The 16,708-nt window shown below is 31.5% G+C and overlaps 1 protein-coding gene across 3 annotated transcripts; it reads right to left on the minus strand.

Moving 5' to 3' along the window:
* Positions 1–228: 228 nt before the first annotated feature.
* Positions 229–14,757, minus strand: LOC109862135 (uncharacterized protein PFB0765w-like). Of its 3 annotated transcripts, XM_020442077.1 has the most exons (6): positions 14,584–14,757; positions 13,826–14,078; positions 13,482–13,666; positions 13,287–13,349; positions 7,876–7,941; positions 229–5,580 (listed from the first exon to the last, which is right to left on the minus strand). In XM_020442077.1, exons 1-6 carry the CDS (start codon positions 14,630–14,632, stop codon positions 503–505), a joined length of 5,694 nt encoding a protein of 1,897 aa, XP_020297666.1. In that variant the 5' UTR covers positions 14,633–14,757; the 3' UTR covers positions 229–502. The 3 variants fall into 3 exon arrangements, with proteins under 3 accessions (XP_020297666.1, XP_020297663.1, XP_020297664.1); XM_020442074.1 differs by having other exon boundaries at positions 13,287–13,666; positions 14,584–14,756; XM_020442075.1 differs by lacking the exon at positions 14,584–14,757 and adding an exon at positions 14,214–14,293 and having other exon boundaries at positions 13,287–13,666.
* Between the last annotated feature and the right edge of the window lie 1,951 nt (positions 14,758–16,708).

The following is a 16,708-nucleotide window of genomic DNA, read 5'->3' on the forward strand; positions in this document are numbered from 1 at the left end:
CTTATTTAATACTTATTCCTACTTCTAATATTTTGTTTATTATGCTTATAGGGCCTATGACATGAATAGATGTTTACTACTGACAGTAAATATTGGAATACAGCCTATGTTGTATTCAAAAATTAAATATTTATGAGTTTACTTTTTATATTTATTTTTTGATAATATTGTAAAATTACATACTAGGTTTTGAAACATACATAAAAATTTGCAAGTGATAACTTACAAAAATTATTCAATAGCAAGTTATCTGTGGTGTGTTTCAAGTAAAAAAGAACTTAATGAATCTCTACATAAAATTTTAAAAATGAAAAATGTACTTTATTTCTGAAAATTATGTAATTTAATAATGCAATTTGTGAGATAAATTTGAAGCAAAGCATTTTACTATTAATACACAGAAAAAAGTTGCTTTAATCAATGTGCTCTTAATATTATTTTAATCACAAATATTAGAATAAAGAATACTAATATATTTATATAATTAAAGAATAATATATTTTTAAAATGCATTAGTACTGAATTTGTTTTTAGATGCTGCGCGCTGTTTTTGAAGATATGATATATAAGCTGAAATAGGTTCCCGATTCTTAGAGATATGTCGTTTGGCTGAAACTACTGTTGCGATTCCAGTTGACGATTGTTTCTTAATTTTCTTTAAGCTTACTACATTGATTCGAGAAATGTGATTATTACAGAAGTTTGAAGGAATGGAATTCTCATTTGTCATCAACTTCTCTGTATTTTCCGGTGTTACTTGTTCTTCGTCTCGTGAAATTTTTTGTCTCTTTTTTTTTGGCACTTCTGCAAGATTCACAATCACACTATCTGGAAGTCGTTTCAGAGTTTCTGTCGATGATGACAGGCCACTCTTTTCTTTTATCTTTCCTTCTTTTTTCTTTTTTTTGACAGGTATCTCGTTTTTATCTTGATCTTTATTAGTTTCAATATCTTGTAATTTTCTTTTTTTTATCTTCTTCAATTCTTCATTAGCTGTAATGCAATTTGTAGTATGTATATCTTTTAAAGCTTTATCTTGTGCTTCAAAACTAGATTTTGATCTATTACTGTGTAACATAATATTATGTAATTGTAGTTTGCCAGATTTTACTTTTTTATCAGATTTTAATTTTGAAATTTCAGGTTTCGATTCCGCAGTCCTTTCTACTTCTTTCTTTTTTTCTGACAATTTGTCTAGACAATATTCTTTATTTTCTTTTAATTTTTTTTGTTTAAATTTCTTATGCATATCCTTATAATTTACTATAGATAAATCTTTCTTTTCATCTGATAATTTAAAAAAACCAACAAGATCTGGTACATAATTTTGTGATCGTAGTTTATTTGATTGAAGATCGGATTTGAATGTCGCACTTTCAGTTTCTAATAAAAGAATTTTTCTTGCTTTTTTTTTCTCCTTTAATAATTTTTCTGCCGAAGTTCCCTTGTCTGTTTCTTGCTCTTTTAATGTTGGAGTTCCAATTTCTAATGGCAGTATTTGTTTTGCTTTCTTTTTCTTTAATGGTTTTTCTAACCAAGTTTCTTTTTTGTTCCCTGTCTTTCGCTCTTTCTTTTTCGTAGTCATGTAATTATTTGTTGATGAAATTGTTTCTTCATTCTGTGTCTCAGTAAAGTGGGTTAGTTTTGATTTAGCACGTTTGTCAGACTTTAAAATAACGGATTTCTCCATAGCTTCAGATTGTAATGGCAAAGTATTATCTTCTTTTTTTTTCTTTTTTGATAATTTTTGTGATAAAATTTTTTTATTTTCTATCTCTTGTTTACTTTTTTTCTTCAAAACTTTGTAATTATTTGTAGAAAAATCTTCTTTATTCTGCATTTTAAAGGAAGTAGATTTTAATTCAGCATTTTGTAATTGTACTGTATTAGGCTCTAGATTCTCAGATTTTACTTTCAAATCTCTAGTTTGCATTGAATCAACTTTAACATATCTTTTCTTTTTAGGAATATTTAATTCTTTCATTTCTTGTAACACAAGCTCATCAGTGGCATCTTCATCCCACATTTCTTTTTCTTGTCTTTTTCGCTTTTTTTTTTTTTGTTGACTACTTTCTTGTATAGCATTATTAGCAGAATTGGCATTTAATATTTGTTTCTTACCATTCGTATAATTTAATTTGTCCAAATTAATATCTCTTTCAGAGATCTTCATTGATTTCTTCTTGTTAGATAAAGTATTTTGTATTAATTTATCTATTTTATCTAATTTAATGTTTTTCTTCAAATTCTTTTTCGTAGTTTGATTGTTTGTTTCTATATCTTGAAATGTTACACGTTTTTTTATTTCTACGTTACTAGAGTTATCAGATTGTAATTCTGAAACTACAGTTTGAGATTTTTTATTTTGTAAATTGAGTTTTGGTGTACTACATCCTAATATCGCAACAGATGGTCTGATAATCTTTTTGGATTCTATTGCAGACGTGTTGATTTGTTTAGTCAAAGTTTGTTCTGCTTTCCTTTTTAAAGAACATTGTGGATTTAATTCTTTTTTTTGTTCGAACGACGAAGTCAGAGTTGATACATCCAATAAAATATTTTCTTCAGTTTTGTTCACAGGTGATTTTGTCGCTTCGACATATCGTTTTGTTTTTGATTCACTACTAGACGAAATAGTCTTAGGTGATTTCTTACTCTTCTTATTTTTATTGATCTTAAGTCCTTTAGTAACATCAGTAATTTTTATTTTTACCGAGTTCATCTTATATGCATCTTCTTTATCATTCTCTTCATTCACATCTTCTTCATTGTTACTTTCCATACAGTGTTCTATAATTTTGCATGTTTGTTGATCATAGTTTGCTTCTTTCTTCTCAAATTCATTATCTTTTATCATATATTGTTCTTCACTCTCGATGTCTTTATTATCTTCTATATCTTCTACATCTTTATTTTCTTCATTTTTCTCATTTTGTATATTCTCATCATCATCATCAACTATAAAATCTATAAGATCTGAACCATGGTCATCAGGATTTGAGAATTCTACTTCCGAATCTCTACATTCATCAGCAAGTGCATCATCATCAGAAAATTTTTGTTTCATTCCAAACAAGTTGTATTCTTTCTTAATATCTGGATCTATACTGTCATCTACCTTATCATCTTTGTTATTATCTTCGCTACTTTGTGCACAAAGAAACTGTGGTATAGCACTCTCATTGTTATCCGAGAAGTCAGTATCAGAAGGTAATTTTGCCACTGTCAATGTAGATTTATTTTTAAATCCTAAATCTATAGTACGTATTATGTTTACATTATTACTGATTTCATCATTCAAATCTGGTAATATTTTGTTGATATCCAGTGCTTTTGATTTCTTATTTATCAAACAGTGTGTAAGTACAATTGTGTCTTCTTCAATGTTATCTTTGCTCAGTGAGATGTTTCCTTTCTCAGTTACTATATTATTACATGCAGTTCTAATATTATTATCTATGTTATTTGATTTATTCAAAGACCGTTTTTTCTTCGCTTTTTTCTTTATATGTGCATCTGCATTATCGAAGTCTTCTTCTGAAGTATGTATTTGAGATTGATTTATATACAGATCTTGTATATTACTCTGTTTTGAAGGTGTGTCTTTCATAGACTTATTCAAGGACTCTCTCTTTTCCGTTGATTTTTGCAAAAGTGTATTTTTCTCACTCGCTGATAGGCTTCTTTGCGATCTATCTGTATTATCTTCTATTTCTTTATTAGATATATCATGCACTTGAAAAATTTGTTCTGTTATGTTTGCTCGTTCTGATTTGAATAATTTTGAAGTGTTACATTGATTTAATGCCGCTGTCTCTAGCTGTTCTGAAGATTTATTAGCAATACTCAAACTATCTTCCTCTTCTTCACATTCACTTGAGGAATTCTTATATTTCTGAGATGCTGATCTTCTTTTAATCAATAATTTTTTCTTTTTATTCAATTTAACTGTTTTGGTTTTTTCATTATCGAGATCCGTTTTTTGATTTAAAATGCTCAATCTTTTAGCATCACTAAAACTTGTTTTTGCAGTTTCTAATTGATTTTTTGATAATATAGTATCGGAATCATATTCCAATAAGTTTTGCTCTTTTGTCTCTTCCATGTTTTTAGCTTCATACCATGCTTGCTTGTCTACTAAAACAAGATCACAATTCTGAGTTTCTAGTCTTTCTGAGTTTCTAGTTTCTAGTTTTTCTGTTACCTGAGAACTGGGTTCAACTTTATCGTTTTTTTCAATCTTTTGTTTTCCCCATTTTTCAGTAGGAACATCTTGAAATAATTCAATACCAATATCGAGATCCGAATTGTCTTCAGCAATTTTTGTTACAGACTTTTCGGAAAGTTTTAGAATATCAGGAGATTGAGTGTCTTGTATCGTATTATCTGCATTCAAGTTTTTAAACGAAGAATTTATTATCTCCGGAACAACATAAACACAGTCCGTTTGTTCAAATAGAGTTTTCTGTTTCTCTTTGGGAGAATTATTAGTTACATCATCTCGGGATATACTTGACTGTATTATAGATTGGTCGTCGTCAGAACTTTTATCATTTGATGGCAAGTTTTCTGCATCATTTGATAACTGTCTTGAGTGATTAGCAATAGGTCGGTCTACGATTGATGAAACCTCGTTTGTACTTGAACATGGACTTCTTTGTTCTAATATTTTGGTGTTGTTATCTAAAGTTTGAATAAAAATTAAACTTTCTGTGCTATCCCACTTATCCGGTATTTGGTTGATAGATGAATTTGACATTTCATTTATTTCAGTCACAATAGATTTTTTTGAATCTTTATTTTCATCCGATTTATTGAAAGCTTCTTCTATTATATCTTCAAAAGGTTCACTTTTATTCTCAATGGACGTTTCTTTTGCAATAATGGATTTATCACTTAATTCTATAGTGTCATTTTCTATCAAAATTAATTTATTTGTATTATCTACAGATGATTTACTATCCACATCATGATGTGAACTCCGTTTCTCACTTGCATCACTTCTTAAAGATGTATCCAAATTATTTTTGTTATCAGTTAGATTTAAAGTTAAAGAATTTATAGAAATATTCATTTTTTCCACATTGCTATCAATATCTTGTAATAAAGCGTTATGTTTTACGGAAGCTTCTATTGATGATCTCGAATCAAGCTGTTTATCCAAGCTTACCTCATTTAGTATTAAGGTAGGTTTGTTTTCCTTTTCATTTAATGTTTTATTTATATTTACAGTTGAAGTTAAAGAATCAGTATTTAATAATGGCATGGTGTTAATAGGTTGCACATTCTTCTCTATTGATGTAGAGCTAGTAATATTCAGCGTTTGGTTTTCTTTATTACCAAGACTTCTCTTTTCTTCTTCAATAGAAGTGTTCAAAATATTTTCTATCTTAACTCCAAGCTCTTTTTCGTTTTTACGTATATCAATCAGTGATATCTGAACTTCTGACAAATTACTTATTTTAATGTCTAGTTTATCGTTTTTGTCTTTCTTTAGAGCATTTGGAGATTTGTTTGGAATATCTTCAGTTATAGTAACATCATGCAATAAACATTCTTCAGAGTTATATTGTTTTGTATCTGTTGCAAATAAAATATATGTACGTTATAATCTTTTTTAGGTTCAAATAATTATAACAAAGATTAATTATATATATTTATATATGTAATATAATAGAAAATTTATACAATGAAGGGAGCAGCTTCTGATGACTTTGATTTTGACATGTTATCAAGATTATGGCCCTGAGTGACTTTCAAAAGGTTTTAAGCAATGCTCATTGTTTGTTAAAAAGTTATCGACGAAAAAAGTTTCATAACTGAACTACGGTTTTACTTCCTGTAAGGGCAGGGAGGGGATAAAACATACTGGCTGCGTTCGGAGAGCGCGCTAATTAGCGCTGTTGCATCATTCTATCTTTATTGCTCATTAGATGTAAAACAAAGATAGAATGACGCAATAGCACTGATAGTGTACTCCCCGAACGCAGCCACTGTTTCTGTTAGGCATACACTTTCCAAGCAGTACTTTCAGCATTGATACTTTCCATATTCCCAAGTTTTATATTTTTTTTTATGTGCTCTCCCACATAAGCATGTAGAGAAATGCAATCTCGGGCCGCTGGCCCAAAGGAAACCGAAGGAGAACGGCGCGCGGTAGGAGCAGCCGGAGGCGTGGGCGTCCGAAGGGGGGGCAAACTCAGCATTTGCCCCCCTGAAGAGGCAAGTTTTTTGACAAATTGTGTTTTTTATCTTGAAAGAAGTTTGAAATCCCTGGTTAACAAATTAAATCATACATCTATTCGTGAAAACTCTCTGTACAGTGAAACTTTTCTGTAAAATTTATAATTCTTGGAACGAAAAAATTGCTCCGCCCCCCTGAAAAAAATCTTGCAGACGCCCATGGCCGGAGGAGAAATTTCCGAGAAATACTTCTTCTGACACAGCACGACATAGTACATTCCTCTATACTTTCCAAGCTTATCGTAATTTTCATAGTTAACACGTTGAGTGCTACGCCAATTTTGCGTGACTTCCTCACGGCGCCGGGATGAATTTTTTTTCTTATGCAATGCATATTTTTATAAAATATTATCTACAATAGATAAATTGACCTTCATTATAATATTTTATGCATTTAGTTTACTGGAGGTCACCGGTGACCAGTGTTCTCAGTTTTGGCTCTCTTACAGCATGCTAAAGCGGTGGAGGTTTTGAATGCGCACAACACACAGCAGCGAGTTCTAACTGCATGAGAATTTGTTGCATCTCTTCTACCGTTGCAGCATGCTGTAGAGAGAAAACTGAGAACACTGCCGGTGACCCCTGCAGCGCTGTAGTGCGATCTGACGCAATATTACTTATTGTTTACGAAAGTCATTGTCACAATTGTTTCTTATTTCGCTCATTCTTTGATGCACTTAACAAAATGTCGAAATAGCAACCTTGACAGTTTTGTTTCTTCAAATTTGAGTCCACTAAAAATTCGTCACAAAATAAAAGAAATGCCGGAACAAGTCAGAACCGCCTGCCGATTTTGTAAAAGATGAAAAAAAAAAACGCAAAAACTTAGATAGAACAAAAGCGAAAAATCAGACAAAAAAAAGTTTTCACATACTGTGAAGATTGTAGCAATTCGCCTTTTCTCTGTTTGCCGTGTTTTAATACGACACATCACAACATGCACGTATAATTTTATTTAAAGAGTATAACTTGATGAACACGATATAAATAAAACTATTTTGGTATCGGATGCATTAGTTTCTTTTCATCTTTCTAATACCGATGATATAATTGAAAATTTTTAAAGTATTGTGATTTACTTAAATTATGTATTTTTATTACTTGTGGCATTGCCGATCACCGATGACGCCCACGGCACACTTGGCAAGTCGAGCGCCGGTGATCAGTGGTCCCTACGACACTCAACGTGTTAATTTTTCTTTATTTTATACTAAACATTTATATATAAAATACATTATTATATTCTAAAATATCATATATTATGTATGAACTATATCCGGTGAATCGAGAACGATGATTCATTACTGAAACTTTTTTCATCCATAACTTTTTAACGAAGAACGAGCGAAGGCAAAACCTTTCGATTGTTACTCGGAAACATGTTCTCGACAACATAAGTATGTCAAGGTCATTGAAAACGGTGAAGTTTCTCCTAATATGCAAATTTACTGGTATCATTTTTTGTTAATAACTTTTTAATGAACACCGAGCATTACTTAAAACCGTTTGAAGGTCACTCAGAGCCACCTTGATAATATTTGTCAAAATCAGGGTTGTCACAAGTTGCTTCCCTTATCGGTATATTTACCGAAAAGTTTACATATAATACAAAATTTTCCAAACTTTACTTACTTAGACTTTTCTTCTTATCTTTTTCACCAATATGTAATGTCTTATCCAGTGAAGAACTCGAGTTTCCTAAACATTTGATAAAACCAAATGTTATAACTTTTACTGATATTATTGTTACTATAAAATACTATACAAACGCATGCGCGCGTGCATACACACACACGCACGCACACAGAGAAAGAAAAGGGAAGAGGGAGAGGGAAAGGGGAGAGAAAGAGAGAAAAAGAAAGAGAGAGAAAGAGAGAGAAAGAGAGAGGGAGAGGGAAAGGGAGAGGGAGGAAGAGGAGAGAGAGAGAGGGGGAGAGAGGAGAGAGAGAGAGAGTAGTTTATATAACTGTTTCCAGCTCGATATTTCGGAAACTATATTTTTAAAAGTGTGAATAATAAAGGTCGATTTTTTGCACTTTTTTACGGGTAGTAAAATTCATGTTGATATTGTGTTTGGGGTTCTATAGAATGTGAAAAACTTATCTTTAAATCTGAGAACTTGGTGAAACGTGGCAATAAAGATGGAATATTGAGATATCAATAATTTGCAAATATCATTGTAGTATCACGATTAAAAATTACTTTTGGACCAAAGGCAGGTCCTTATTGACATTCATCGACAGTGCTCTGCACTGTTTCAAGTCCTCCCTTCTCCCCAAGAATGAGCTGATGTTGCTGAATGTGAATAAGCCCTTAATCCAAAAATATTTTTGTCCCATATTTTGCAAAGATTGGTTGAAGCGTAGATAGATGCCAGATATCATAATACTACAATATTTGCGAATAATTGATATCTCAATATTCCATCTTTATGTCTCACCAAGTTCCCATACTTAAAAATAGATATATAAAATAACAAGAAGAGAATACTCAAGTTCCATATTAAAAATAGATTTTTTGCATTCTGTAGAATCCCAACAACAATAATCATAAATATGTAAAGATAAGTGTATGTAGCTTCAAGAATTTTTAATAAACAAATGTATTCTGGCTATTGAAGCAAAACACTGTTGTTGATGTGTGAATATTTAAATCAGTTTATTGAAACTTAGTAGCATTAACGCTTTCGACCTTGTATTAGGTCCTTCTCAAATGCATTTCTACAATTAAATTAACATAAAATCAATTAATGAAATTTAAAAATTAATTAAAAATCGCAGAATAAATATATATAATAGTCACTTACAAATTACTTTGGTAATATACGTCGCACAGTGCTGATCGAGAATGTCCATGTCGCACAAGCCGACCCGACCAACACTTTACAAAAGAGAAAACGCGACTGAGAAACAAACGTGTGTATAAAGATAGAAGTCAAATCTACAAATAACATAACACTTTATGATGTCTTATCGACAAACGGTAAATATGAATTGTCTAAATTTTCCGTATCGCTCTGTAAATTAAGCCCGCGGATTTGACTTCTTATATGTAGCGTTTCTGATATCAACCGTTTGTTGTAAGATCTCTCATAATCCAATATTTCTACCTTATCCCATTCAAAATCATGTGAATATTGTAATCTGTGGTCAGTTATTTCAGATTTTTGAGTGGAATTTCTATTAATGTGGTTTTTATGTTCTTTAATTCTGGCCTGTAACATTCTGCCAGTTTGTCCTACATACGAGGCTTCACATTCACGGCACTTGATCTTATATACAACAGAAGGACGTGAGAGAAGAGGTAAAGGATCCTTAAGAACGTTGATGAATTTAGCCAGTTTGTCAATGTTATAAAAAGCTAAACGCGTATGTGAGTCTTTTGGAAATATTTTTAAAAATTTTTCCGAAAATTTATTAATGTAAGGCATGACAAACCAGTGACGCTGTATATCATTAGAGTTATTGTTAGACAAAAACCTTCTTATATCATTATTTTTATAGAAATTCTGTTTCAGTCTAAGGATAAAAATATCATATATGAAGTCCATCGGATAATTGTTGTCGATTAATAAATAAAAATAGTCAAAATTTTTAGAATGGAATTTAGGATGTAATAAAAAGAAGGCTCTGTCCACGAGGCTGATGACTGAGTCTCTTTTTTGGCAAATAGGATGGTTGGAAAAATAGTTCAGGTATCTACCAGAAAACGTTGGCTTATGATACCAGTCGTGTATTAATCTATTATTATTTTTGATAATAGTAATGTCCAAAAAATTGAGTCTATCCCCACCAACCTCTATGGTAATTGAAGTCGTGAGTGGTAAGAATTGTAAAGATTTAAAACAGCATCAAATTGATCTTTAGGAACCATGAGAGCTATATCATCAACGTATCTGACATGTAAAGGTGGACAGAAGGAGAGAGAATCAAAAATGGATGTTTCAAGATTCTGCATGACAATGTCTGCCAGAATCGGAGAGAGAGGAGAGCCCATAAGAGCACCAAAGGTCTGTTTGTAATATTTATTATTAAACAGAAAAAAAGTAGAGTTAAACACTAGATTGACTGCTAGAAAAAATTCTTCTTTAGGTAAACTTGTATTATGTGTTATTAAATGCCATCTCTTTTCCAAACCACTAATTACAAGTTCAATGGGAATGTTAGTGAAAAGAGATACAACGTCGAGTGAAATAAGCTCAAAAGTTTCAGCAAAAGTTACATTAGAGATTAAACTAGCAAGATGAAAGCTATTATAAACAAAACTCGACGGAGGTTGAAGATTTTTTGAAATTATTTTGTGTAAAAATATTGCAAGATTATGTAAAGGACTATTAATTGAAGAAATAATGATCCTGAGAGGATTGCCAGGTTTCTCGATCAGCACTGTGCGACGTATATTACCAAAGTAATTTGTAAGTGACTATTGTATATTATATTTATTCTGCGATTTTTAATTAATTTTTAAATTTCATTAATTGATTTTATGTTAATTTAATTGTAGAAATGCATTTGAGAAGGACCTAATACAAGGTCGAAAGCGTTAATGCTAGTAAGTTTCAATAAACTGATTTAAATATTCACACATCAACAACAGTGTTTTGCTTCAATAGCCAGAATACATTTGTTTATTAATAATCATAAATTTTACTACCGCACACGAAAGGTAAAAATTATTTTTACTCACTTTTCTTTGAAATCTTGAATTGTTTGATTCTAAAATTCTTTCAAATGTGAATGGAAGATGGTTTCCAAACTGCGTGGATGGAACAAGGGATAACTTTAAAAGTTTTAATAGAAACTTCTGCTTATACAAATTTACATTTTGATTTATGATTCTATGTAGAAATATAACTTAGTTCTATCTGAACATTTTTTTGTCAGATGGTTCTATGAAACAAATGAAAATCTGAAATTTTGACTTATAGTTATTTGAAGCACTTGAGATTAACCACATAAAATAAAAAACCAACACAACGTCTGCCCTTTAATAATTTCTAAAATGCTATCAAATGTTGGAAATACTTCGTTACTTCAGACGAAGAAATATTTACAAATTCATGGTAGATATTTATTTATCCAAAGTAATTAAGTATTCTTAACATTTAATAACATTTCTAGAGTTACGAAAGCGCAGGCGTCGTGTTTTTTTTATTATGTGGTTATTCCCGAGTGCTTCAAGAAGCTATAATTCGAAACTTCAAACCGTTTTTTATTTCATATTTTTTCATAAAACCATCTGACAAAAAAATATTTCGGATAAAACCAAGTTGTTTTCTTTCATAGAATCTAAAAATTAATTTTTGATAGGGATTTCTATTTAACATTTTAACTCTTGCTTTACTCATGAGATAAAGGCAAAGCAACTTCCATTCATATTTGAATTGTCCTTTAGAACCATATTTTTAATCCAAAACTTGAAAATCGATGCCATAATTTCTGAGATATCTAAACTACTACTCGCCCCAACGCGCCCTAACAACGAATTCGGTAGCCTGCATTAGTACGCATTGAGTGCGACTTTTTTACTGAAAAAGTTTATTAAAAAAGTTTTGAAGTTTCATTAAAGTTTCATTGAAAAAAAGCGCGTTGGAGCGAATAGAAGCATGCGACGCGAACAAACCTCTTGTATGTATATATTTATAATATATATATACAAGGAAATTCATGTAACTGTTATACTATACTGTATGTGTATATTTATAACATACACACAATGTGTGTGTGTGTGTGTGTAAATAATGATACATATATAAATAATCATATAGCGTTTTTGACCAGTACAGGTTGAATTGCTTTTAGAGTAATCAATGACATCATTTTGATACTGCGTCTTGGCAGCGTGCTTTTGACGATAAACACTTCGATTGTTTGTAAAACTGCTTTATAATGTTAACAGAGACTGCATTTTGATATTCACTGCCAGTGCTAAAAATCTATACTTCACGTAACATGTCCTATAGATTTTCAGTACTGGCAGTGAATATCGGAACAGCAGCCAGATTAGTGCTGATGTCAATGTTTTTACATTGCGACGTTATCACTCGCATTAAATCATGCTCAAGATGAGAGCTTCAAAGAACGTTCAAGGAGCACGCTATTGGTACAAATCGCGTCATTCTATCTTTGTTTTATATCTAATAAGTGATAGAGTGATGAAATAGCGTAGATAGTGTGCTCCCTGAAGAAAGCAGCGAAGATAAGACATGATATATTAATAGCGTTTATAGCGCCAAACTGTGCTCTTTGAACATTATGTGCAAATATTTTCTGCAATTATTGTCTACTGAACTTGAACAAGTACACGTATTATTTATTTACTTATATTCAATATTTGTTGATTCCACAATTGCAATCCGTTGTAATGCCAAGTCAATACAGTTATTTTCATTTATGTTCGCCATATTTTTTACACTTACAATACAATAAAAGTTGTTCAAAAAACTTTGTACTATGAGCGCCATAATAGCATTTCAAATAACTGAACTAGCGTTAGCGTAAACGCACTGCCTAAACGCCTCTTAAGTAATATGATTGATCATTTGCCAAAATGATATTATTAATCGCCCCAGAGTGATTCAACTTGTACCAATCGAAAATATGATAGAAAACACAACATGAGAAGATAGCAGAATTTCTCATACTTTCATTTTGCATACATTTAAAGTGACAGATCCCAACAACTTAAATATCTACTTCGTGCTGTCATTACATTATCATATATTTGCAACAGTTATGACACACACAAAAAGCAGTAAAATTTGGACATTAAAGAAATTAATCAATCACATGTCTGCATTCTCTAGAAAATAACTTATATGTGAGAGAATATTAGTGTGTAATTGGTTGACTGCTTAAGTTGTTTAGTGTTTTTCTAGCTTTAATTCTGTATGCATAGAAAGAATATGATTTGAAGTATATGTCATACACACTCTTGCCAAATAATAATAGGAAATTAACTAGAGAAACTTAAAATATATGTATTAGGATAATAAATGCTAACTTTAAAGTATGAAGAATCCTGCTAGAGCATTAAGAATATACCTGTATATTCTTCACTTTCAACAATTACATCATCCAATATAAGAAACTTATTGTCTTCACTATCTTCTGTATATTTTTCAATTTCACCAATTACATCATCCAATAAAAGCAACTTATTGTCTTCACTATCTTCTGTATATTTTTCAATTTCACCAATTACATCATCCAATAAAAGCAACTTATTGTCTTCACTATCTTCTCTAAGTAAGGTATGTGATGGTAACATGGTTGTCTGTTTATGTAATTTAATTGGTCCAGATTGACTTTGACGTTTTACAGATGCTGATTCCATACCAACAGAACTAGCTCTTGTTCTACATGTTCTAAGTGGCGATACTGATGGTGATTTTGTTTCAGAACCAGCTCGAGTAAGATGTTTACTAATAATTACATCAAACACATGTAAAAAAATCATATCTTCTTTTATATACATACATATTTTTATAATTTTGTATACATATGTGTGTGNGCTCGCGCGCGTGTAAATATATATAATGTATGTGTTATTGTTTTTACACATAATGATATATTATTCATACCTTAATGTTCGAGTAATTCTGGTAGATGGACTAAAAGTTGTAGCTACACTGCGTCTTGTAGTTCTTTTAGATGTTCCAAATTCAACATCTCGTGTCTCACTAATGTCAGAAGAAACAGATGTCCTTCTAGTATACTGTGTCCTTTTCAATGTTTCTATAGATGCAGATTCCATAGTTTGTCTTATTCTGCTGCTACGACGTAATGGAGAGTTAATTGTAGATTGCGCAGCCAACATCCGAGTATGTGTACGACCTGTATTAGAAATAATATAAACTTAATTTAATTTGATAATTACATTATATACATATTTAACCTTTAGAGAGCTGGCACTTTTCTTTTGAAAGTTTGAATATTTTAACGTAAAATTTGCGCATATATAGAACCTACCGACATGCACAAAGATTCCGAGTTTGTTGCTGGCCACTATAGTAGCTACCGCAACTCAAAGGTTAACTAAGATTTATATGTATAAAGTCTTAAAATTACAGAAATATAAAAAATATAGTAGTGTAACGATAATCATAAAACTAGGGAATCGATTGTGTATTTATGCAAAGTAGTGAAAATTACAAAAGTGAGAAAATTTACTAGTTGTCAACTAATAAAATCACAGATATTTTAGTAAATTCGCTCACTTTTGTAATTTTTACTACACTGCGTGATACAGAGTCGACTCCAAGATGTTCAATGCTGAAGCAAACGATTGCCAGACGTGCTGATTAGAAAAAATATCGATTCTTATAATTTTTATACAAACCTGCTTTCACCTCTTCATCATCATCAGAATCTTTCAAAGAACGTGGCATTTTAACAATTATTCAGCTTATATAAAAAAATCTATTATAAGATTACACATAGGAAGAAATTAAACCACGTGTCAGATACCGATAACATCCACACAAAACGAACTAAATTTAAGAAGTGAAAAGACTAACGGACAGTGCTGCTTTAAGAGCCGTCTACAATGGAGAGTTGTAGGCCGTAACAGTAAGAAATTGACCAATCACAGACAAAGTACAGAAGAATAATCGATTGTGATTTGTCAGTTTCTTACTGTTACAGTCTAAAACTCTCCATTGTAGACGACCCTTAAGAGCCGTCTACAATGGAGAGTTGTAGGCCGTAATAGTAAGAAATTGACCAATCACAGACAAAGTACAGAAGAGAATAATCGATTGTGATTTGTCACTTTCTTACTGTTACGGCCTACAACTCTCCATTGTAGACGGCTCTTAAAGCAGCACTGTCCGTTAGTCTTTTTACTTCTTAAATTTAGTTCGTTTTGTGTGGATGTTATCGGTAACTGACACGTGGTTTAATTTCTTCCTATGTATAATCTTATAATAGATTTTTTTATATAAGCTCTATGGTGCGTTCAGACAACTCAACAGTTGCACAACGGTTGAGAGATAATCACTTATGATTGGATCATACTTTTGGAACTATATCAGGTTTTGAAGAATAATCTTATCACAAGTGACAATCTCTCAACCTTTGAGTTTTCTGAACGTAACCATTGTCCGATCACAGATCAATCACAGAAGAATATTCGATTGTAATTGGTCAATTTCTTACGACTTACAGTTTTTGACTGTATTGTAAAACAGACCTTATAAAGGTTTATTCGCGTCGCATATCCACAAATGGTTCCAAAATCCTATCTTGGTAACCAAAAACTATAGTATACGTGATGTAAAATAAGGTACCTTCAGAGAGAAGCCTGAGAGCGGCCATGCCATTGTAGTTTCTTACGACGGTTTCAGCCCCTGGTTTTAGCCGTATTTCCACAAAAGTGAAACTCAAAGGCCGTTCTACATTAAACGCAAGTATCAGATCTCGTGGAATTGACCAATTGCAGAGTCAAATCAGCCAATCGACCAACGTGATTGATCAGTTCCACGAGACCTGCGACTTGAGTTTCGTGGAGAACGGCTTTTAAGTTCCACTTTTGTGAAAATACGGCTAAAACTAGTGTCCCTGGAATACAGAGTCTGGCTATCTCCCTTAAAATGGCGTCTAAAGGTAGTGGGGGTGCTAATGTAGTGGGGATGTAGTAAGATCCAAGTAAAACGTAACATAAAAATGTGCTAGAAAAGTGAAGTTTTATTATTGAAATGTAATATTACAACGTAAAGAGAAAGTAACTAATAAATAAGAGTTGATTAATATACAATATATAAAACTTGAAATATAAAATTTGTCAGGAGATTTAAATATATTCATTATTTTTTTCTTAACCTGAAAATAATGTCAATTGTAATCATAAATTTTAATTACAGAATAAACAATGCTTATTGTTGTGTGCCTCAATNTTCAAATTCATGGAGAAATAATATTCAATGCATTGTCTGCCAAGAAATGTAGAAAAAAGACAAAAATGGATCGACAATATTGGAATAGATTTGGATCTAACAAAAGTTTATTTTATATGTGAGGTGAGCTTTGTAAATTATGTTAATAAANTATTACANATATTATATATATTAGTTGTATAAATATTGTTTTAAATATTGTAATTAATAATATTAATATACAACGGACACACATTTTGCGGTTGAAAACTTCGTTTTCCAATATTTTACTTTTATCATTCTTTAAATGTATGTGCGCTCTCGCTTGCACTTTGATTGGTGCCGCCATTTTAAGGGTAAACCAATGAAAAGATATTACCGAGATGGCCAGACTCTGTATTCCAAGGACACTAGCTAAAACCAGCGGCTGAAACCGTCGTAAGAAACCATAGACATATAAGAAATAGACTGCGCGTCCCGTATCTTTTCTGTGCAGAAAGAATGGTCAAACTTCGGACGAGGATAGATGCTTTCACCCGAGTCTCTATCCTTGTTTAGTGACGCGGTGATTGGCGGACAAGAAAAGTAGTA

Source organism: Pseudomyrmex gracilis, unplaced genomic scaffold (assembly GCF_002006095.1).
Source record: "Pseudomyrmex gracilis isolate BER0280 unplaced genomic scaffold, ASM200609v1 scaffold_1412, whole genome shotgun sequence".
Lineage (NCBI taxonomy): Eukaryota > Metazoa > Arthropoda > Insecta > Hymenoptera > Formicidae > Pseudomyrmex > Pseudomyrmex gracilis.

What these genes read in the sequence shown, in the direction of transcription:
- LOC109862135 (XM_020442074.1), bottom strand. Translation starts at nt 14,632, where the DNA reads ATGCCACGTTCTTTGAAAGATTCTGATGATGATGAAGAGGTGAAAGCA. An exon ending in TGATGAAGAGGTGAAAGCAG is followed by an intron (nt 14,079 to 14,583) that starts GTTTGTATAAAA and finishes TTTCTAATACAG; the next exon opens with GTCGTACACATACTCGGATG. An exon ending in TGAAAGTGAAGAATATACAG is followed by an intron (nt 7,942 to 13,286) that starts GTATATTCTTAA and finishes TCAAATGTTTAG; the next exon opens with GAAACTCGAGTTCTTCACTG.